Genomic DNA, 24,056 nt, shown 5'->3' with positions numbered 1-24,056 from the left:
CAAAAACGGTAGAAACCGTCGTATGTTATCGTCGATTATGCATCTTTATCTACATATTCAGTTCCGTGCATAAAAAAGATAAAGAGGAAAAGGTGCGTGGGTGGGGAGAGCTCTGCGAAAAGAAGGGGTGGGGATGTAAGTAGTGACGCAGAGCTGTTCTCCAACCGTCCACGCATCTACTATACAGACACCCTATTAAGACCTTTGGAACACAATTCAGGATGGTGATTTTGAGAACGCATTTATTAAAAAATTATCGAGATTCGGGGTAACTGCTTTTTTGTAAATGTCTATCTTTCTTTACTTTGTATTGATCAATAAAATAACAGTTAGCTGAAGCAACTTTTATCGTTCCATTTTATTTTTTTATGCGATATGCAGATAAAGATACATAATTAACGATAACTAGCGAAACTATAGGAGGATTGTAGAATGACGCTGCACACGCTTGCTAATATATACGTTGCCACAGACGCACAACTATAGGCAGAATTCAATAATGCAGTAGCGGCAGTTTCCCGCGAATATTTTGGAAACTAAACGAGGTCAGTCTTTATATAGAAAAAATTGGTTGGCGAGTTGATGGAAAAATGTTGAGTTTCGTAACATAACCAAAAATCTTTTTAAGAGTTTCAGCGCGATAACATAGGTATAATAATTGCCAGCAAAGGACGATATCGGCGAAATGGCTGTTGACGAAACGATCGTCGGTTATTTAAGATTTTATACCATAGGCTGACTTACTTGTAACTTCTTTGAAATATTGATAATATAATATAATATTTAGCACACGATTGATTACTCAGAAAGTCTAGCCTTACCGAAATGGAGATATTCACCCTCAAAAGTTTTAACATGTAGCTGATATAGTAAGCCGCTGCGAAATTGATTTTTTCATTAATCGTGGAAAAGCCATTCTCACAAAGTTGTTAAAAAGTTACATATCGGTGATTTCACCGTTTTATTTGCGGTATACGTTATAACATAAAGTTAACGTTCTGTCCATTTCTGAATTGTTTGTACAAACGTACACTAGTACGTAATGCAAATTCTCAATTAATTAGCGATTAGTCAGGATGCAACTGATCGGTTGATATCGCGAACCGTGAACGCTATTAACGCTCAAAGTGGAAGTAGATTAAAGATGCAGAGTAATGTGACGTTTAGTGTATTTATTTTCACTGTTTAGTATAACGCGAAGAGTATGACTGTACGGTGAACTGTTTGAAGACTTGTTTTACACTCTCTGAAGAAGCCTTGCCTGGTCCTTATGTACTAACTCCGCGTCCTGGGGTTTTCCTTCTCACCCTCGTGTGCGCATATCCTCTGGTGTTTTTGATTGATACCAGATGTTTACTTTAGAGCGGATTCATCGATCGCTTAGGGTGTTAATCAGCCTCTTGATGAGGTCCGCATCGTAAAATTTACAACTTGGGAGATAGAAAATTCGGACTTTACCAGATAAGGCAAATGTGCGTCCGAGCCATAAACTGAGGGTCACCTAAAATCATAAACAGTACGCGTATAGAAATTTCTTTCTAGAAGGAGAATCTCAGACTTTATTTTTGAGGGCTATTCTCGCGCTACAAATACCTTAAAAGTAACTGGTAACCGGTTTACTCTTATCGCTATCCTTATCGGAAATTTTTCCAAATTTCCCGATAATCAGTTCGCTTCTGGAACAAACTGATAATTTCCATATCTCTACTTTACGCGTATATCATCTATTTTTGCGAAATAAAAATTGGTTCTGTTATCTTGGCCAACGGAAGTGTTGGACATCTAGATCGCTAAGCTTCGTAAGATAAAATGTGACATCATTCGTATTTGTGATATCTAGAGACCAATCAATCGTGCAATCTCACTGTCGTCATCATATTATACGGATACGTAAAGGGTAAGAATGATACCGGAACAATTCATTTTTTAACACGAGACTATCTTTAGATTCTAGGAGCTCTACTACGTGACGTTCCTATCTTGTATTATGACGAAAGTATGACGATGCACTTGGGACGCGAAGTTGAAAAATACAAAGTTCTTTAACACTAAAACTACCAACCTGTTATATCATATAATAGATATAATAAATTATATCTCGTTAGAAGTCAACATTAATTTTGCTAAAATCGCCTGTATCTGTATTTTGAAATTAAAAAAATACGAAATCTAAAACAGACCTTTCCTGCTAATTTGATAATGGCGGTAAAGCGACCTAGCATACGCTGAAACATAGGTATTGCACCGCACGCATCGACTGCTAGGTTTCATGATGCAGGTTAGTGAAAACTCGCACCGACGTATCGATTTGGAAATGGCTTGCATCGATGCATAAATCGATATACCATCCTTACTGATGCGCAAAGCTAAATTCTAACGCAATTTCGTGAAATCTAGGAATCGATGTGTACAACATGTTTCAATGTTTGTAGGTTGTTTTAGAATATGATAATAAACTTCTTTGCCATACTTTCTCAAGCTCGATGAATTTAAACGCTTTAAAATGTTCCAGAAGTTCGTATCCTGCAATTCTACCTGTTCGTCCGTGGTCAAAGGTCTAAATTATCGCCTAAATTGCAAATTTTATTAATAACTAGCTTCTTGTGTATCTTTGATCTCGATCCTACGTAAGTAACTTGCATACGTCATACATATAGTGACTCGCAAAACTATTCGGAAGCTTAGCAGAGATTTTTTTCTATGAGTATATTACGTGCAATATACACAATTTTTTAAAATTTCGTTAGCACTGTAACGAGACACGACTATCGTGATTATACTAATAAAATTTGAAATTAATCTGAAAACGTATATAAAAGTTACAAGACGTTTATTGCAAATATACTCTTAGCAAAACATTAGTATACGTTACAAATAATATCTAGTCTTGAGCATACAATTAGTGCTAACATTAGTATACGTTACAAATAATATCTAGTCTTGAGCATACAATTAGTGCTAACATTAGTATACGTTACAAATAATATCTAGTCTTGAGCATACAATTAGTGCTAAAAGTGATCTCAATACATACTGTGACTTATTAATATATTCAATAATAAGCTGTACAAGTACTTCGGTAATTTTTGTGAGGGGTATGCTTCCAATAAATATCTTGTAACTTCTACATACATATACGTATATGTTTTCAGATCCGTTTCTTTAACAATAGCTCTGTATAATAGCACTGGTAACGATCGTAAGCATATAAAAGGTTAGGATGTAAAGTTATTCGGAGAATTTCGACCCCACTGTGTTGCATAAATATTTCATAAGGAAACTTTTCTTGAGGAATTTATCAATATTCGTTAGAATTTTTTTTTTTTGGTAATAAAATTGAAATAATGGATTATAATACGAAGGACAGTCTCTCTTTTTTCTTTCGACTTTGTATATAATGTAATTATGGTGTATTAAGTAATGCATCGTGATGAACAATACAGTATACGCAAAAGGAGAAAACCCAAATACATAGATACGCATCGTTGACATTGGCAAACGGAAAACAAGAGCAGTAATTTCCCCGTCGCGTTCCTTCCGTCGCGTAACCTCGTTGCAACAGCGTTGTAATTTTGATCGTTAGGTAATGACTGATCTCTGACAAAACAAGGAAATAAGACTCTGAATACGTAGAATGTAATTAAAATCTTGCAATAGCGCTGCAAATAAGGAGAAAATTAAAGTTAGAAAATATCAGGAAATTAAGGTAATCGGAAAGTCATTACATAAGAAAAATGAAAGTCGTTAAAAGAGTTTATTTTCTTATACAATATTTGTAGAAGAGAATCCTTTCCATCTTTTCCTTGTCGAAAATCGTAATAAATCGCGACAATTTTTCTCAATATCGGTTTATAAATTAAATTATAGTTCATTTCACAAGGAGTTATGCGGTTACATTTTAAAATAGCATTTCTAGCATCCAATGTAAAAATATCGCAAAATTCTATTTTTAGTAGTTACCTGCATAGGCGTGCAGGGGAAGGGAGAATGGTTATCTAATTATAAGAAAATATCCCGTAAACATAGGAGAATACGAGAGGCTATTTCGTTGTTTCAAGGTGTAACCGTCCTGTTGGTGTAAAGGTTTCGTTATCGTGTAAAAACGTTTGACAAAATACATCATCATACGGTTGGTGACGTTGTTTGCCAAAGAGTGATAATAAAATCACATTGGAAAATTGTGCTAGGATTGTCATGACGGTTATTAGGATTAATCTCCCTATTAATGCGCTGCACTAAAAAGTAATATTTGTTAAATAATATTGCTACTTTTTTGTAATTCAAAAGATAAATATGGCTATTTGTAAATAAGATTTTTGCTATCATATCGATTATTCTTTAATTCCAAAATAAACACATACATTGACACAGCTAAAATAAATCTTCGTTTAATACTAAATGTCATATACTAAGTAAGAATTATTACTGGCACTATGTATTTAGTTTTCGTAAATTTTAGAAATTTGTGTATTCCATAAGATCGAAAATGTGATTATTTAATTAAACAAAAGTATCACATATGTGAATAAATAGCTTTTATGAGAATAATATACATTTAAGATATTAGAATTTGTGTGTACAATCATTTTGATATAAGTGTAAAACGCAATTAGCAACTTTGTCAATTAGTATTTGTCATAAGAGCGATTTTGATCTGACAAATACCTTCGAATCTTCACTCGATAGATGGCAGCACTTACTTAATAATAGTTAGGGATTCATAAATGAAGTATGTACCGTTTTAAATCAAATATTAACAGTTATAATTTATAAATATCATGTTTAATCACTATCGTGTACTTTTACGAGATATATAAGAAATTTATAAGAAATGGAAAAATAAGAAGTTTAATAAATTAAGGAAATATATTTGGATGATTTTGTTCACACATACACAAAAATATGTTGCATACGAAATCAATATTTCTCATTTGGAATGTTAAAAAATAAAAAAATGTGGATTAAATGAATTACATCTTTGCGATTCATTAAAAAACCTTATTTGTAAATCATTGATATAAACAATAAAATAAAAATTTTCAATAGTATGAAGTTCGCATAAGGTTTAGAGTAGTGTAATGATTTCACGTCGTCCGCGCACGAACGTTTAGCGCGATTACACGACAAGTTGTCAAGGGTAAAAATACTGCAGTACTGCTGCAAAATTTTTAGTAGAAGTGACAACACGTATCAGTGATGTACTCATTCTTATTAGTCATATTGTCGTTCTGAACGAAGGAAAGACGTTAACCTCTAGCATATCCTTCCTCTTTCCTTTCTTGCGCAAAAACTTCTTTCCTTGTGTTTGCTTAAAAAACTTCTTGATCCAACGCCAACAGTTATTTGCCAATTCAATCCTTGATACTTCCTTTCATACGCAAGTATAATTATAGCTATTTGCACTGATATTCCTCTAATCATATTTATGATTCTCATTTTTTATTCACGTTATATGTAAAATGTACATAATGTTCTTATATGTCATTTGTAAATTGTTAAAATATACATATATATATAAGCTTAAATGTCATTATACTAATACTTACTTTCATGAGTTACGAGTATGATACCTTTCTTTATTAACCCTCAAGGATAGAGTCATCAATTTTCAATCATATTTTTGTATAGATTTTATATTGAAAATTGAATAGAATATTTGGAAAGACGAATTTCTAATCAATCCAAATTTCTAATTAAATTATTAAATTAAATGTACTAAATCTATTAAATTTCAGATGTATTGTGTTAATTAAAATATGTGGCAAACCATTTGGAGACACAAACAAGATACCTACATATATGTACACATGTATATTGAGCTATCTAAAGAGAATACGATGTTCGTGCTGCTATCTATGCCGAGTATTGTGTTTTAACAAAGTTGAGCAAATTCAGAAACATAAATATAACTCGCATAATGTAGAATGTAGATCAGTCGTTAAGAGATAAAGTTTGTTTATTACAGATCCAAGAATACATAACCTCACTCAAATATCAAACAAATTGTAAAAGAATTAGTGTTTACCTTGTCAATAAAACATAAAGATACTTGTTCGTAACAACGTATTTTAATTGTAATCGCATGGAAGTTTTCGTCAACTTCAACATATTACGCGATCTTAAATTAATTAAGCCAAAAAGTACAGTGTGTGTGAATAAAAGGTAGCCATGATCTGTCCAAGCAGCATCCTAGCACATTTAGCGAAATTCTTCGTGACAGTTGCTTGCATGAGAACTTTCAGTAATAAGTATGATAAAACAAGCACCTGGTCATTTCATGCCTTTCAAATTCTACTTTCACACTCCATACTGGGATTACTCAGGTTTGGTAAGAATGTATCTTCTGATAATTGACTATATTTTGCATCTTGATATTTGCCTAGTATATTTTTAAAGCATTGTTATCTGTACAGGGCCCCCTAAAAGTACGTCTTATTTGTTAGTGGGGGTCATGCAGAGGATTAGTTGGTATGAAACTACATAAGGGTATTGTACTTAATTTTTAAGTGTAAAGCTCCAAAAGAAGAAACAGTACTCTCAATTTATCATTTTATCAAAATTTCAACTTTGTTGGAACAGGTGGGAAATAATAACATAATTCAATGCACTTGTTTTTAAACGAAATGTAAAATATAAAGAGTGATCCCAAAAAGTGTCATCCTATAATAGATACATAATATCCTATAACATATCCCTTTAGTTGCCACATAGTTTGCATAAGTATGTATATAGTTGAACATTATGAGAATTAGTATGTTAGATAGATAACTTTATTTATGTTTTGCATGCTTATAATTTCTTAATTTTGCTTATTACAGTATTATAAATAGCGTTTTTTCTGTTTTTCTATATTTATTACTTACATAATAATAAAATTCAATTATGTACTATAGCTTTCATCCAGAAATTATATAAATTTTTGTAATAATTTAAAGAAGTATAAATAATGTGGATAAAATTTAAACTTTTTCTCATTTATAACAAACTTCTATTCCCTAATTCAAATAGTGATTATCAATTAGTTTTGCTTTGAAATATACAATATTATCTAAATATTAATTGTTTCATAGAAATTTCATTAAATGGAAAATGAAATGGATAATGAAATATTTATTTTTGTTAAGAGCTAAAAGTATCCATTAATTACATTATTTCTCACAAGTTCCAACTGTGCATTTACTTTTATATCATAACAAAATTATTGATTATTCATTTATATATCATATTCAAAAATTAAAAATTGTTACTTTTCACATCTTTTTTGTCTTTTCCTGTAAACTTCTGGAAACTGATATAAACGTAGGTAAACAGTCAGAAAACTTGACTTTTTCATAATTGTTCTAAGAACATTAGATCTAGAAAGAAAAACATTTACAACTTCAATGTTTAAAAACAACTAGTTCACGCTATAAAACATAGCGAATAGCAGCACTCATAATATGTATGTGAGGTATAGAGCATATTATCTTTAGCAATATTGTTTCCAGGAGCTCCATTTCTTACATCAGCAACCAGTGTAGCAAAGTATTTAAGGATCTTCTACAATTGGTACTCTATGATCGTTGATGTTATATCAATGGCATTATTCACTGCTGGTATCTTACAAGGATATAGGATTACTGAAAAAGTTTGGCTCACAATATTTTCTTTGAGCATTTTGCCAATATTTTTTCATCTACAACCAAGGCAAAAAGAAAACCAAATACGAAGGCATCAGTTGTTCTTGAATGTAACTATTACTCTCCAATTGCTAATGATTATGTTGGTCGGTTTGAGAAATAGTAATTACAATGTTATTAGTTTAATTATCTCCTATATATTTGAAAGATTTTTTATTGATGAATTTTGTTATTATTATGATATTCCAAGTACTGATTTGACCCAATATTCTCTTTGTTTTGTAGAAATTTTCATGGTTTTCACTTTAAATGAAGTATAAATAATATATTTTATTGAATGTATAATATTACTTTTTGTATTATATATATATATATATGTCTGAAAATAAATAAACATTTATATCTACCTCTTTTGGATTCATAAATATTGTGCGATGCGGTAAATTCCCGATCAAATTAAATGCGATCAAATGTAGAGCGCGGAGCGGAAAACAATACTTTGAGGCCGCATTGATGATTGGTTGTAATCACGTAAGCGTAATCAACAATAGAAACAAAAATTAAATTGATGTTTGAATTTTGAATTTCATACAATTTTGCCGATTTATGCTCAAATCAATGCTCCTCCAAAAATATATATAGGCTCCCCTTGCCTATGGTAGAAGTTTATGATCGTGGTATAGGAATGTTATAAAGTTACTAGTATTAATGGTTAATAGTATTAATAAAGTATATGTAAATTTGTAATGTTAATAACAAATTTCATTCCTGAATAAAATATTTTAAGATGTGTTTTAAGATCTAAAAATGTTAATAAAATGCCGATATACACAATGCTTCTCCTTTATACATCACATCCGTCAGACATTTTAGTTTGTAGCCTATCTATATTTCCTATAATACAGTGGAAAGTTAATTTTCGGTTAAATCGTTGCTACAATGCTGCTGTTGAGAATTCAAGTCTTCGAATTCGAGAATTCGAAATCAACGATGTAACGTGTGTTTTAGTAATTATTAAATAAATTAATGCAGTAAATGTGGATATTGATGAACGCAGATACTCAGACGAATTAGGTCAGTGAATCGTGTTGTAGTGAGTTGTGGTATTTTCGCTTGATTTTTCTTTACCATATAAATTGTTCGGATTTGTAATAATAATTATTTTGCTTACAAATGACAGAAGGAACGAACGTGCAAGCAAATTAATCGTAACAGGATAAAACGAAGCAAGAGTTTACGCAGCTGTTACCGACGCAAATGCGCGTCTCTGCCATATTTTGGCAGGATAACGAATAAAACGTACAATAGTTAATCTCAGTCGACCATAAATTCTGTATGCCTTTAGCACTTGTTTTATTCATATTATCAAAAGGGAGATTAATAAAATCATACCCAATGAAATCAGTCACATCTGTTCCCGAAACAAACTTCCAAGGTATCGGGCGTGACATGGCAGAGCGGCTTGGTCTGGGTCCTGAGATTCGAGAACTCAAACTGGGTTCAACTTTTACCAGTAACAGATCAACGGCCTTTCACACTTTGAAATGTTAGTCAGCACATTTTTTTCATTTATAATCTACATATCCATAAATATTTTGATTATAATTTTCTTTCGTGTTTTTACATACTGTAAGAAATATCAGTGGTTAATAATATTGAAAATAGATAATAATAGAAACATTATATACATAACGCGTTTTTTTATTCAGATGATTTTAAACCAGCAAGTGTTGATGTTTCCAAGGTGGCAAGAGTCGATGTTGGAACAAACAACATGATGACAGTTACTGTTCCACATTTAGATGGTGCTGGAATTCCCCACACCGTTTTCAAGGGCTCTCAGAAACCATATTACAAAGAATGTGTTTTGATAATAGATAATGTCACGGGTGAAATTACACTAGAAAAATTAACAGCAAATATTCAAGTGAAAAAAACTCGGTACGTAACTTTTTTATAAGATATTAGGTTGTCCAAAAAATTTCTTTCGTTTTATAAGGAAATAATGGATGCACAACATTTTCAGTTTTATATTATTTTATCAAATTATATAAGATCCATTTTGTTCTATCAAAATAAAGATCACAATGTTCGACAGATTAGGTTTCATGTTTATATAAAGATGCATAGTTGTAAAAGACATGTCTGTAAAAGAAAGATACTTTTCGGACAAACTAATATATTAGATTATAACGTGTTATATCATCTTTTAGAACAGAACCAAAGTCTCAAATACATTTAGGAGTTTCTGGAGGAAATCTTAGTAATAGACCTATAACTCCAGTAGAAAACAAAAAGAGCCCTACTCATGGTAGGGCAACTGGAAGAACAAAGGTTATAAGTGGGAAGAAAAGAGAACCTAGTGTTCAGTTACATCCAAAACAATATAGTCCTCTTCGAGTATCACCATATCACAGCAAAAGTCCACCTTCTACCTCAACTAATAGGTATAAAACGTTTTTTGATATCTTCAAGTACAAATATAAATATTAACTTTGATGAAAAAAATGAAATTTATGATGCTTTTTAACACGTTGACTGCCACGACACCCGTATTCGGGTGACGCTTATTTGACTACTTGCGAAGGATCGTTGTAGGTATTTGAAAAGATATTCCAGGGGAAATAATAAAACCATTGAATTGTTATAAAAGTAATACGAAAATGGTTTATTAAAAAAATTATTTAGAATGCAAAACTTTAAAACATTCTATACATAGCTGAGATTGATTGGAACAATTTGGACAATAAGTTGTTGTTTTCTTTAAATTCTTTCGTGTCTTTGTTCGGTTCATTCGACGTTTTTTATTTGCATAACATAGTTTGCATGCGCGTCTAATGTTTCCGGAGTCATTTTTCCGAACGGCGATATTACGCTGACTCCGTTGAAGTCAAGGACTTTTTGTATTTTCAGACAATCCTAATAATTTTGCAGCTAATAATTTTCTAAATCTTCTAATATTTATATCTTTCCTTGTTGAAATTTTGTAAAGCGCCAAAGCATTTACAACAGAAATTCTCAGAAGGAATTGAATGCCAAGTTTTCGGTACCATTTGATTCCTTTTCTAATTGTGGTTGCATAAGAAATCATTTGGTCGGAATACTTTTGAGGTGGCCGTGGTAGTGCGTTATGCGTAATATATATATTGGACGTGTGTGATAGTGTAGTAGTTGGGCCTAGTCCGCTGTAATTGTCACTGGGGGCTGTAGATGTGTCGCTGCCGGGGTGCTGCTGATTTTTCCTCCGTTTTTTGGTGCGGGGAAGTAAAATCGGACTCCGGTCGCCGGGATTCGAACCCGGGTTCCGAACGTTCGCAACCTAAGACGTTAACCACTGCGTTGCCGTCGTCCGACACTAGTTAGTGTCGAGTGGTGATATTTGGGCTTGTCGTGTGCCACCACACTTTCTTTCATTATATTCAACAATAGCTAGTGGTTTTAATGTTGCGAACAAACGACGCAAGAGATCATTCTTGAGACCGCCACTTGAGCGACTCGCATTACTAAAGTATCGATGAGAGTGAGACCTAGCAAAGAATGCTTGGTACTGCACCATGCATCGGCTGAAGGAGTTTTCATTGAAAACACGCGTGGCAGTCAATGTGTTAAAGAATGTAAAATAAGTTTTTAAAAGCTTGATTATGTAGTAATGTCTCAGAAATATATTCAGATTTTTTGTAATCTTACTAAAAACACGGAATTTTAGTTCACCAGTGCAATCTTCAGGAGCATCATCTGCTTTAGCCAGCTTACCAATGATTGGTTCTGATAATGATGACTGTCCCTTAATATCATCTGGGACATTCCCGACTATCAATTCTACTGCACCTTCAAGGTCGTCATCCATAACTAATACTCTACCCAATGTGAAAGCTTCTGTCATTATGAATAATGATGAAGGTGCTCTGAGTGATAGTAGTTCGAGTAGTTCAAGTTCAGATAGTTCAGAAGATAGTGATTCAGACACTGAAGATGTTCCAGTTTCGACAGTAGTTAATGGTATGCTTTCAATATGACTATTTTTACAAGTTTTCTTTTTGAATATAAGCAAATTTCCTTTTTTGATCTATTTTACATTGTACATATTTCTTTTTAGGAGATGTAAATAGTACAACTCCATCTCCTCCACTTCTTATATCAAATAATCTCCTAAATGATGATTTACAATTATCAGAATCAGAATCTGAGTGATTAAGGATAATATATGTTCAAATTATAATATATTTATATTAATAAACGCGTTTCTACCGGAATATTTTCCAAGGACAATGGAAGATTTCCTAAAGGTCTTTTCTGCCAAAAAATTATCTATTTTTACAACACTTTATTTGCTGTTATATATTGAAGGATTACAAAAAAATAGAAAAACTATTGTATTCCATATCACACACAGGGTATGTGTCTAGCGAATCTGAAAGCATACTCCACATATTCAGTATGTATTACAATAAGTTATGGTATATATGAAACAAAAATCTTTTGCTTATTGTGCAGTAAATATATGAAAAGAATGTAATGAATACAAATGGTAACATATGTACGTTTATTTATAAGGTATTAGGGATTGTACAATTACTACTGACTAATATTTGGTGTAATTATATGATCTTTACTTTCTTATATAATTTAAAGGTAGAAATCTTGCCAAAATATTTTATGTAATTTTTAGGAAACTGGCTGTTTTTTTTTTGGTTCTATAGCTTTCAATCTGATTATTTGTTTTTTTAAGTAGCCGTAAATATCTAAATGTCATATATAGCACATCTTATTGATTTTCTCTTAATACCTCTTTATAAATATAAAATTATGTGATGCGTTACGAAAAATAAAAGAATTGAACGCTTGTATTATTTACGAACTTATTTATTTAAATAAAATATATAAATTTAATAAAGTATTCATTATAATATGAATTTTATTATATATATACATGCATAACATGTAAAATATTCTAATATCCTTTACATCAAACAAAATAGTAGTATTATTTGGTAATACTTCCCTTACAATTTATCTTAGTAAACTATTTTTATAAGTTTCATAATCTAGTATTAATCTAGCAAGTTGATTACGTCGACCTAAATGATGATTCTTCGACCGTGTACAGAAATTGCTGACATTATCAGTTGTATCAAAGCAATCAACATTTTTATACCTTACTTTGAGAGCTGGTTCTATTGCGCGTAAAATATGTAGATTACTGAAAGAAACAAACATCTCGTATAAAGAAGTATCGGGAATATTCTGTGAAAGGTTTAGCATCGATGAAATATCTCGATCGGAGTGTATTATTGGAATGCTAGCCTCAGTGGTTTTTCTCACTGCAAGAAAATGTAATATATTATATGAAATTAATAATACAAAAATATACATATAAATAGAAAAATATACATACTGGTGTTATAGTCTCTAACATAAAAGGCGATATTATTGAAATTATATTCGTCGTATCTTCCATGATTGCGATTAATATCCGTGTCAGCTTGTTTTATATCGTTCATATGAGCTATATCAGGATGATATTCCATAAAAGGAATTGGACTGAATACTTGGTATTGGTTTATGGTATTCATACGGATCTAAATATCAAATTTTTAATTAATTTGTATATACGAGATTTTTGTTAGTATTAATAATACACATACCCTATTTAAATAATCCAGCCGAAGTTGTATTCCAGTTTCGACGAGAAGTATTAAACTTTCGGGTGAAAATTTTCTTATGCATAAATCTGTAATAGCTATGTTCAGCAACTGATTTGCTTCAATGGACGTTACAATATTCGGTAAGCGTACAGAAAGCCAGGTAATTTTTGACTGCTGTTTCTTATATTTATCAGCCAATGATAGTGCATATTGTTTAATCTCATAGTATATATCTGTCCTTCCTTTAGATGCAGAGTCAAAATTATATAAAAGGACCTACATATAAATAAACAAGGTTAAAAAATACATAAAAGAGATTTTAAAAAATTAATTCAAAAGAAATATTAACCATCATAAGGAAGGTTTTGTACTTCTTTTCCATACAGTCTATAGCATAGTGCTCCAAAAAATTCAGCGCATCCCGTTTCTTTGATGGATTTATGGTTAGTATTATATTTATTCTCGTGTTTTCTGTTACGTACGGAACAGGCAAGATCTCAACTTTTCCAAGCGGTTTGCACACTTCAATCCTCTTCCTCAATATTTTACCAGTATTAACATTGGTAAACTCCAAGTCTAATATGTAATTCATTCCTCGAGATGCATCAAACCTTTGATATCCATTCAATAATTTATTAAATTTGAATGTATATTGATAATCAGCGATTATACTAGAAGCTGTAATATTAATCGTTCGATCTATGTCAAATTTAGCATCGGTTTTTAATTCTTGTACAGTTGAAAAATCAGTATTTAGGAATATGTGAGTTTGATTAAAATATGACCATCGTAAAATATCAAAACGACCAATAGCTTTATTTCCTGGTTGATTACCGATTGGCCATGAAACATTGCGTTCTTGTGGAGGCCCTAAAATTGCCATATTTAAAATCGATTTCCGAATATTGGAAATCTTTTCTTGAATTTCCACAGACTTTGTCTAAAATCATTAAAAATTTATATAAAATGTATATTACAACTGAATTAATTTTTAATACATTCAACACACTCACTGCCGCAAAATAAGTGTTCAATTTGTAGGCAAGAAGGTGGTCATATATTGGATATATTACAAGTGAACTTAGAAATTCTTTGTTTTTAACTAATTCCTTCAGATTCATCTCAAATAAAAATGTTGGTTTCAATTTGGTATGCCGAAATTTCTGACCCTGTATGTGATTAGAGCAAGGTGTCGAGGTAGAATGAACAATACATCGTCCAAAATTAACATCGTCCGAATCAGAATAAGCATTTTTTACACACCAATCCAAATTGTTCTTTAATTCTTGTATTATCGAATTACTTAGAAGGATTCCTGAATCTGAAAATTAGCAAAAATTTATTATTAGTGAAATGTTAAAGGAAAAAAACTATAACATGTGAATAAATGAACAAACAATATTTAAACATGCTAAGTTTACCCAAGGAACAATAAGTTGGAATGTCTCCAAGAACCCCCACATGAACATTTTGACTTACACTAATCTTGGTAACGAATTTTACTAATTTTTTAACATTGATGTAGCTTACATCTTTGATTAAGAAATAGTAATCATAATTTTCCAAATAATTATCTATTATATATTTCATAGTATGAAATGGTTTCAAAATGCTTCTGGTATCTGTAAATCCAACTATACCAGGAAGAGTAACATTAGGCTTTGTTCCTTCAGGTATAGAAATGAAATATCGTACTTTGTCCACAATGTGTGCAATAGTTTTATTAATTGCTATGTCTCTACTATATAGGTATTGTTGACTTGTTATCACTCCAATGAATAATTTCTCTCTGATTCCAAGTTCTGTAGAATAATATCTTGGGCGTACTAATGCTTTAGAAACTTTTTGTGCCTGTTGAGGTTTGCTGTTAATATTTATTTTTGGTTCATATTCGTCCAAGTCATCTTGGTAATTTAAATAATGCATTGAATACTCTGTACTCCCATTAGAATTATCTACATTAACTGGTATTAACATCATACTGAAACTTAGACCCATGCTAATCCCAATTATTAAATGTATATTTGCCCAACAATGGGTTAAAAATATTTTTAGCACTGGATTCATTTTTTGATAATGTTTGGTCATATACTATATACATGCAATGAATATATTAACATTTATTGTACAAAAATCATTTTGTTTTATATTACTGATTTTATGTTATATTCAATTTTATAAGCAATCATCCTTTACATTGGAGCATTAAATATAAAAATATATATTCATTATCTTTAATAACCTGTAACACAGTCTGCAGTTATGCAAAGTTTAATAATTTCCTGTTAGTATATTATTCATCAGCCACATCGTTAATTTATTGCAAAAATACTATGTGTATGTGTTTTTAATTATTTATCTATTATATTTATTAAATAAGATTGAAAGAGTACAGGTTTATCATTCATTAAAGATATTGTAATACTTATATAGTAATTTTTAAATATCACAGGTTTTAACTCGTTTGTTCCTTAATGGTAAATGACATATAATGTGATATGACAATAATTTGAAATTTGAAACATTTTATCCTCCATTATATTAAATACCACACATATAATTATTTCTCTATTACATTTATAACAGTGGTTCTCAACAAATTTTGCAATCAATTTCTTCTATAAGAATGTTAAACTAGAGAGGAAATTTCTTTTCTGGTCAAACTATGGTTAAAAGATTTCACTAGAGTATGGATAGAGAATAGCAAAGAGAAAACAAGAGTGCTTACAATTATAGTCCGATGTTCTCGGGCTAATACTCCCCCCAGTGGCTAAGTGCTGAAAGTGTTCCACTCTATATATACATATACATATACAGGACCTATTTAATTCCATCATAAACATGATATACTCATTGTGGTTTTACGCTACAGGAGTTTATTACAGTATACCTCGTTTATGATGGAATTAAATAGATTCTTGTATATGCTAGTATGGAAACGAACTGGGCACATTGTAAACTTTGCAGGTTCTTGTATATGCTAGAGTGTAACACCTTCAGTATTTGGCCGCTGGGGGTAGCACTAGTCCGTACACATCCGGAACTATAAGCTCTCATTCTCTCTCTGATAATAAATACCAGCTTGTGATGGCTATATATTGACATGCTAAATCTTTCATCAAATGGCACTTGTTCTTTTTTATTTAATAGATATGTATTATTGAAAAATATTGTAATAAAATTGTACTATTATTAAATACTGATTGATAAATTAGTACTAAAATTTATAAAAGTAAATTTATGTAGAATGTTATTTGTATATTTGCATATCTATTTTATAAAATTTATTAATTCTCAAGAGGGAGTTATACAGAAAAGTCATTGACGACGTATATTTATATTTAATTGTACATTTATGAATTGTGTTTAAATTAAAAATTATAAAATTTTTTCTAATAGCATGAATATATTAATGAGAAGCATACTCGTCTCATTAAATAAATCACAAATAATTAAAAAACATGTAAGTGTACAATTGACAATCGCTAACAATTTTCATAACAATAAAATTTTATATAATAAAGATGATCCCGATAGTGACATTATACCTTATCGTTTTGACGTGCAAATAAAAGAAAAAAAAACTTTTTTGGAAATTATACGTATATATAAAAGGGATGACCATGCCAGAAAAGCACAATTACAATTCATAACAACTGCTTTAAAATATATGGATGAATTTGATGTAAATAAAGACTTAGAAACTTACAAGGCATTATTTGATATATTTCCAAAAGGAAGATACATACCAGAAAATAAATATCAACTTATGATGTATCATTATCCAAAACATCAGGATACAGCTCTATTAATACTTAACAAAATGGAAAGTAATTTTATAATACCTGATTATGAAATGCAAAAAATGATCAAAGATACTTTTGGTACAAATGGTTTAGTTATGAAAAAATGTTGCAGTATGTTTTATTGGTTACCAAAATTTGCTGAACTAAACCCTTGGCCACTACCAAAACCTATACCAACAGATGCAAAAGTACTTGCCCAATTTGCATTAGCAAAAATATCGAGCATAGATGTACAAGCTAATACTACTGTATATAGAACAAAGGATGTACCTGATGCAATTGACGATACATGGATTGTATCTACCATGAGTAAATCACAACAAGAACTTCTTGCTGTACAACCAACTGATAAATCATTAACTGTCGAAGGTCCTTTTGCAATTTGGGTTGATAAATATTATATAGATTATTTTGTATTAAAAGGAGAGGCAATAAAAAGGGAGATCATTTATGAAGAGTATGATGGTAAAAGAAAATAAAAAGTCTTGTATATTTCATATTAAATAATAAAAGTATTAATTGTTGTTTCATTTTCAGATATAACTAAATTGAAAATTCCATTTTGGGAAAAGCATAACTTTAAAATACCAGTTACTATTCATGAACAGGAAGATGGTGTATATTATGCAATGTGTGCTACAGGTACATCTTCTAAAGATTCCCTATTATCATGGATAAGATGCTTGCAAAAAACAAATCCAATTTTAGAAAAAGTACCAGTAACATTTAAATTAAAATCAATTACAAATGAACAATTATACATCAAAGATGCTGAAAAACCTGATGTAAAACAAATATCTGAGAATGTGGATGCAACAAAAAAGTAGTTTATTAGTTTGTATAAATAAATTTAAACTGTTAATAAACATGTTTGTACAATAACAACTATATAATTTTTAATATAAGTTTTCTTCAAAATGTATAATAAAAGATTATATTTTCTTAAACTTAGCATAGTTTTGCGGATATAAATTGAAGTAATACGAATTCAATTTTAATTGAAAGTAATATTTCAGCGCAGTTATCCATTATAAATATGTACTCACAATGGAACACTCTCACCTATCAATATTCTTAAAATATTTTGACCTTTTTCATACACACAGAACTGAACGTGCCTCATACATACTTTATACACGAATGTTTATATGAAAATAAATTTGCTTGACTTTTAAATTCATGCATACATAATCGAGTAACATTCGTAATAATCGTAGTTAGTGTTCGATTTTCAAACAGTTCAAACATACAATAGGAAACTCGTGCAAATAAAGATAAATATTTTTAATATAATTTAATAAAGATAGAAATTAAATTATATTGTTAATTTCCTCCAAAAGAATAAAATAGAACATATACTTTGGTAATTATAAAATAAAGTTTGTAGCAATATGTTAATAAATAAGTGTGTTCAAGTCACCACAACTTCTGCTACTTTATCATCTTTTATAAACTTAAAATGTAAGTATCTTTTTATTTATTAAATTTCAATTAATTTATTAAATACTGAATTATTTTATTACCGAAGAAATCTTTCATTATATTCAAATGTGCTATATGGGTTTAAATTTCCATGCTGCAGTAATTGCTTTTCTATTGACGAATTTTTTAAATCATAAAAGATGAATAACATATCATTATTATCTTAGGGTTCACTATACAAACAAGAAATATCGTCACTACGGTGACAGATGTTTCAAAAATGCCTGATTGCGAATACGTACCTTTTACCTACAGGGTGAGATCTTTTGTTTGCATATCGAAATTATTTTTTCCATAATACAAATACATAAAAATTTTTACTATTACATTTGCTTCTGAAACAGATTACAGATTATAAAGAAATTAAAAAGGCATACGAATCGATCATATCTCCTTCTTTGAAGCAATTTTACAAAGAACCATTATTAATACACGAAGGTCGAGGGCAATGGTTGTGGGATCATCGTGGTAAACGATATTTGGATATGTTCGGTGGGGTTGCTACTGTGTCTGTTGGTCACTCTCATCCGTAAGAACATCATAAAATAGAAACTAATAAAAAATGCAATAAAAAAAGATTCATAAATAAAAGAAATTAAGTGATGCATATTTTCCAGAAAAATAACAGCTGCTATATCTGAACAAGCGTCTAAATTGAATCACGTATCTTCCGTTTATATGCATACCCATTTATATGAATATGTAACCAAGTTAACAACTAAATTTTCAAACAAATTGAAAGTAGTATATCTAACAAATAGCGGATCGGAAGCAAACGAATTGGCGTTCTTAATGGCTAGGATCTACACGCGCAACCAGAATATCGTATCGCTAAAAAATGGATATCATGGTGCAACTTATGGAACCTCAGCATCTACGGCCATGAGTACATGGAAATTTCCATTCGTTGTACAACCACCTGGCTATTTACATGTATACATATACAAATTCCTTCCGAAATTATTATTGGAACTTTGATTTGAATGCCTGAACCGGAAATAAATGATTCTATAATCAATGTGTAACCATTTCAGACGGTATATCCAGATGTATACAAAGGTAATTGGGGTGGATCAAAATGTAGAGATTCGCCTGTGCAAGTGATAGGAAGGGAATGTGATTGTGGGGATGATGAATGTGTAGCTTCTGAAAAATATTTTCAGAAATTCGATGAATCGTTTCGTTTTAGTTTGGCAAGTACGCACAGCGTCGCAGCGTTTATAGCTGAAAGTATACAGGTATTCTGTCCTTCACTAACAATCTTTTTATTTATAATTATTGGCAATTACTAATTACAAAGGTTGTGCAACTTTTAGGGAATAGGAGGTGCAGTTCAATATCCCAAATATTTCCTTCAGAAAATATATAATTATATCCATGAAAAGGGTGGTCTTTGTATAGCAGATGAAGTTCAGACTGGTTTCGGTAGGACGGGAGAGCATTTTTGGGGTTTCGAGAACCACGATGTGGAACCGGATATAGTAACTTTAGCAAAGGGAATAGGAAACGGATTTCCTCTTGGAGCTGTAGTGACAAGTAGGGAGATTTCCGAAAGTTTGAATTCAGCATTGCACTTTAACACGTTCGGAGGAAATCCACTTGCGTGCATCGTGGGATCAACGGTATTAGATGTAAATATATTTCACTTTATATATTTTTTTACATGTTACCAAAATTACTTTATAATTTTTTAAACTATTACAATTATTAATTAATTATAATATATAACGATGAATTAAAATAATTTAGATTATAAAAGAAGAAGATCTTCAACAAAATGCATATACAGTCGGAACACATTTGATCGATCGCTTGAGTACTTTGTTATTAGAATTTCCCAATATCGTTGGTGATGTTAGAGGAAAGGGATTAATGATTGGAATTGAATTAATTTCGAACTCCGAAACGAAAAAGCCGTTACAAACGGAATACGTGCTCGAGATTTTCGAGAATATCAAAAATATGGGTGTTCTTGTTGGTAAAGGAGGGTTACATGCAAATGTAAGGTAACTGATGATTAAATATTTATAAAATTTAATAGATGAATATTTATGATGTTCAATGTACATAGGTGCTGCGAATAAAGCCACCTTTATGTGTAACGGAAATGGATGCAGATTTTACTTTTGAAGTTATTAAGAGAACATTAGAAATACACCAAGAAAAATATAAGCAGATTAAAGGATAAACAAATGTAATACGTGAATTCAGGTCCTTTTATTTGATATAATTATGTATGTTACATTTGTACAACATATGTAGTTCTTTCATTTTATTCATGCAAATTGATCGTGTTTAAGTTTATTCCTGTACATGGTCATTTACGATAAGCATGAACAGTGAAAATTAATAATTATATACAAATATTTGTTTCCTCCATTTGTCCTTTAATGAAGTACACTCGGGTACCCATTTAACACGTTCGAGTATCTACCTATCGTGAACATTCGCAAACGCTGTGGGGCTGATAGATATCTGAACTAAAACTATGTATGTATTAAAAGCAGATGTTTAAATTCAGTTTGAAAAGAATCGTAATGTTCATCCATACATATAATAAAAGGACGACAGAAATTGTAATCAACATCTTTATCTGCAGCTTCAATTATTAAACAGTCAGTCTTCGAAAAATAAAATGCGCATCACATTTACTTGATAATTCGTCATATAGCATTTAAATGTTATTTGAATGTTCCCTGTTATTTTCATGCAAAATGCAGTTTTCTATATATTACATGTAAATTACGGAAATTAAATACTTAAAATCACATATGCAAGTACATAAGGCAACTTGTACGAATTAAATAAGTTATTGCGTTTGATCTTAATACTTAAAAATCTCCATGTTTCATATATTTGTTTGATTGTACATTTTTCTTCTATAATCTTTTCTTTCTAATCAGTTTTTCAATATATTCTTTCATGTAAAATTCAAATTAATACACGTTTTGGAAGACTTTTTATATTATGTAAAAATACTACCCAAAGTAAATGCAAAGCTGCCAACATTACATAAAATTATTGTATATCAACAAATGTAAATGCACTCAAATTTTCTAAATATGTGAAGACAACAATATATGGGGATTTCAAATATGTAAAAAATAAAATTTGGCACAAAATCTGTTTGTTTGAGAAAAAAAAAATAAATAAATAGAAAAATGTAATATTAATGTGATACTCTACTTGCTCATGTTATTGTCTAAAAATGCTCACTAAAGTATATTTAATAAAGCAATTATTCATTATACTGTTGCTTGTATCACAAAATATTCAGTACTTTCAGAGTAATATTATGTGGAAAAGATGCATGTATAACTCTGTTATTAATGAATAATAAATTGAATTTCTCCAATCTACTAAACATTCTTTCATTAATTAGTCCATAACGAAGTGAATAAAATAGTGTTAAATATGAAATATGTAGGCACCTAATTAAAAAATAAAATTTCTAATTTTTAAGCAATCAGATTTGTTAGAACGATTTTAGAATCTGGTAATGTATCAAGAAGGTAATGAGAGGTTTCAGCCATTGAGGCAAGATCAGCTTCTAATAATGCTAGTTGAAGTTCCCTACGTGCTTTTTGTACAACATATACCATCAGTGAAATACCTATTAGAATCTGAAAGTAAAATGGAAAAATTATTTGCACTTTCAATATCATAAAAAATTGAATCTCAATTTTTTTTATACTAAAAATATACCTGGAAACAGAAAACAATGTAACCAGTTGCTGCTGTTGATCTATCTTCAAGGACATCTTGCATAGATCTTAAACTACTGCCCAGGTAAATATTGATGATTTGAGCAGGTAGTAAACCTAATGCACTAGCTATGTGGTATCGAATACCACCCATATTGCTTACCTAAATATTTGTGTATATTGTTAACAGTTTTTAACATACTTTTTATCTATATTGTTAAATATTAATAAGAAAGTACATACCGCAAAAATGGTATTTTGTAGACCGAAAGGAATGGGAGTTAATCTTGCAAATAACACAACCTTGAAAGCTTGTGGTCCAGATATAACTCTGAGAATAGCTCTTGCAGTATCATTTTGTAAAAGAGCTCCAATAGGTAATTTAGATGACAATGCACTAAGGGTAACATGTGCTATAGCTATTCCTAAATTGGCAGACAAAACTACCATGACAATGCCTCTCAATATGCCAAATAAATAACCACTAGCAATGATAAGGAATAAATAACCGATTACAATAGGGAATGAGACCACTGTGAACAATGCAATGAATATTACAGTAACAATCCATATGTTCTGATGTTCAATCCAATAAAGCAACACTTTAATATAGTCTCTGCAGATAAAAACAATTGCACCCAAAAGTGCCAGGGTGGCAATTGTTACTACAATGTAGCACACTGAATTTGAGTGGATACAGTTACACTGTATCGAAGTAGAGTTCTTAGATGGACGAACACCAGTTTCCACATCTTCTATATTAATTATATCCATGTCCAATATGTCTATTCCTCATTATGAATAAGGAAAAAATCATTCAATTCTTTTGCTATGACCTGTTTGAAAAATGTCAAATGATATGTTAGGTACATACATATAATACATTTGCTTCTTATCAGTTAAATATTAGGTAATCAGTAATATTCAGTAATATATCAGTAAAATATATATTATATTAAAGGGTAATGTATTTGATGGTATTAGAAAGAAACATATCAACTCATTTGCCTTAAATATATGTATTGTTATATATGTTATACATAAATCATTTATGCAATAATTTTTTTATAAATTTTATGATACTTAAATATGTACTTCAACTAATTTATGGATAAAACACAAATGTTTGATTATAATGTTGTGATCATTATAGTACCATGATTATAAATGAGGCTACAGAGAACTATTCAATTTTGTATTTATTAAATATTTTTATATTGTTTACATAAAAACTAATTTCCTCAGAAGCACGCATAATATGGGAAAGAAACTTTCTGGTACAACAGAAATAACTCTACATTATTGTCTTAAATTACTGTAATCATAAATTTGTAGAAAAGCATGCAAATAAAAAATAACACGTAATAATATTTATTTTTACCTCATCACATACCATAATAAACAATTTCGTAAATCGCAATTTTCTATACTTTTCCTATTATCATCAGATATTAGCAATATTATGTTTTATGTTTGATTTTTCTTTCATTCGTTATCATTCTTATCAAAAAATATAATAGTTTTGTGATAGAAAGATAAATAATATAAACTCGTAGAACATAATAATTGAAATCCGTTTATGATTTTCGTTTACGTCAAACACACTGTTGGTGTGAAAGCAGGAACATTTCATTTTCCAATACCACGCAGATTTATCAAAAAAATTCCCATAACAATTCTATTACCTAATATTTAAATTAACAAAATTCTAAATATCATACTTAAAAACATAATTTTAATAAAAAAATTTTCAGTCTCTAGATGTGGTATCTATAAAATTATAGATATATTTGAAGAAAA

The 24,056-nt window shown here is 30.3% G+C and overlaps 5 protein-coding genes and 3 long non-coding RNA genes across 12 annotated transcripts; 4 read left to right on the top strand and 4 right to left on the bottom strand.

Annotated features, from left to right (window-relative positions):
• Positions 1-3,737: 3,737 nt before the first annotated feature.
• On the bottom strand, positions 3,738-5,701 carry LOC110119697. The gene is made up of 2 exons (XR_002308193.2): positions 5,547-5,701; positions 3,738-5,413 (listed from the first exon to the last, which is right to left on the bottom strand). It is a non-coding gene; the product is annotated as an uncharacterized LOC110119697 (long non-coding RNA).
• A 485-nt stretch (positions 5,702-6,186) lies between these two features.
• LOC110119695 lies at positions 6,187-7,678 on the top strand. Its single transcript, XR_007225846.1, has 2 exons — positions 6,187-6,328; positions 6,414-7,678. It is a non-coding gene; the product is annotated as an uncharacterized LOC110119695 (long non-coding RNA).
• Positions 7,679-7,796: 118 nt separating this feature from the next.
• Positions 7,797-8,297, bottom strand: LOC125386029. Its single transcript, XR_007225847.1, has 2 exons — positions 8,027-8,297; positions 7,797-7,922 (listed from the first exon to the last, which is right to left on the bottom strand). It is a non-coding gene; the product is annotated as an uncharacterized LOC125386029 (long non-coding RNA).
• Positions 8,298-8,527: 230 nt separating this feature from the next.
• Positions 8,528-12,469, top strand: LOC100646267 (ell-associated factor Eaf). Of its 2 annotated transcripts, none has more exons than XM_003398713.4 (6): positions 8,528-8,693; positions 8,800-9,165; positions 9,329-9,560; positions 9,833-10,066; positions 11,326-11,618; positions 11,716-12,469. In XM_003398713.4, exons 2-6 carry the CDS (start codon positions 8,955-8,957, stop codon positions 11,808-11,810), a joined length of 1,065 nt encoding a protein of 354 aa, XP_003398761.1. In that variant the 5' UTR covers positions 8,528-8,693; positions 8,800-8,954; the 3' UTR covers positions 11,811-12,469. The 2 variants fall into 2 exon arrangements, with proteins under 2 accessions (XP_003398761.1, XP_012168570.1); XM_012313180.3 differs by having other exon boundaries at positions 8,528-8,712.
• A 47-nt stretch (positions 12,470-12,516) lies between these two features.
• LOC100644183 (chondroitin sulfate synthase 2) lies at positions 12,517-15,936 on the bottom strand. 2 transcript variants are annotated; one of them, XM_020865537.2, is made up of 6 exons: positions 14,662-15,936; positions 14,278-14,585; positions 13,614-14,204; positions 13,265-13,540; positions 13,015-13,198; positions 12,517-12,940 (listed from the first exon to the last, which is right to left on the bottom strand). In XM_020865537.2, the coding sequence occupies exons 1-6, from the start codon at positions 15,350-15,352 to the stop codon at positions 12,630-12,632; spliced, it is 2,361 nt and encodes a 786-aa protein (XP_020721196.1). In that variant the 5' UTR covers positions 15,353-15,936; the 3' UTR covers positions 12,517-12,629. The 2 variants fall into 2 exon arrangements, with proteins under 2 accessions (XP_020721196.1, XP_003398747.1); XM_003398699.4 differs by having other exon boundaries at positions 14,686-15,935.
• A 30-nt stretch (positions 15,937-15,966) lies between these two features.
• Positions 15,967-18,021, top strand: LOC100647935 (evolutionarily conserved signaling intermediate in Toll pathway, mitochondrial). Its single transcript, XM_003398727.4, has 2 exons — positions 15,967-17,535; positions 17,608-18,021. Exons 1-2 carry the CDS (start codon positions 16,665-16,667, stop codon positions 17,895-17,897), a joined length of 1,161 nt encoding a protein of 386 aa, XP_003398775.2. The 5' UTR covers positions 15,967-16,664; the 3' UTR covers positions 17,898-18,021.
• Positions 18,022-18,154: 133 nt separating this feature from the next.
• On the top strand, positions 18,155-21,169 carry LOC100645336 (alanine--glyoxylate aminotransferase 2, mitochondrial). Of its 2 annotated transcripts, none has more exons than XM_012313183.3 (8): positions 18,155-18,531; positions 18,720-18,808; positions 18,897-19,081; positions 19,170-19,485; positions 19,587-19,790; positions 19,869-20,183; positions 20,302-20,553; positions 20,624-21,169. In XM_012313183.3, the coding sequence occupies exons 1-8, from the start codon at positions 18,462-18,464 to the stop codon at positions 20,738-20,740; spliced, it is 1,548 nt and encodes a 515-aa protein (XP_012168573.2). In that variant the 5' UTR covers positions 18,155-18,461; the 3' UTR covers positions 20,741-21,169. The 2 variants fall into 2 exon arrangements, with proteins under 2 accessions (XP_012168573.2, XP_020721197.2); XM_020865538.2 differs by having other exon boundaries at positions 20,302-20,558.
• On the bottom strand, positions 20,748-23,913 carry LOC100647700 (transmembrane protein 64). Of its 2 annotated transcripts, none has more exons than XM_012313182.3 (4): positions 23,638-23,913; positions 22,500-23,092; positions 22,258-22,419; positions 20,748-22,175 (listed from the first exon to the last, which is right to left on the bottom strand). In XM_012313182.3, the coding sequence occupies exons 2-4, from the start codon at positions 23,028-23,030 to the stop codon at positions 22,011-22,013; spliced, it is 858 nt and encodes a 285-aa protein (XP_012168572.1). In that variant the 5' UTR covers positions 23,031-23,092; positions 23,638-23,913; the 3' UTR covers positions 20,748-22,010. The 2 variants fall into 2 exon arrangements, with proteins under 2 accessions (XP_012168572.1, XP_003398773.1); XM_003398725.4 differs by having other exon boundaries at positions 23,650-23,912.
• Positions 23,914-24,056: the final 143 nt, after the last annotated feature.

The sequence above is a fragment of the Bombus terrestris genome, chromosome 11 (assembly GCF_910591885.1).
Source record: "Bombus terrestris chromosome 11, iyBomTerr1.2, whole genome shotgun sequence".
In the NCBI taxonomy this organism is placed as follows: Eukaryota; Metazoa; Arthropoda; class Insecta; order Hymenoptera; family Apidae; genus Bombus; species Bombus terrestris.
The sequence above is the reverse complement of the archived record's forward strand: the minus strand, read 5'-3'. Positions and strand labels throughout refer to the sequence as shown.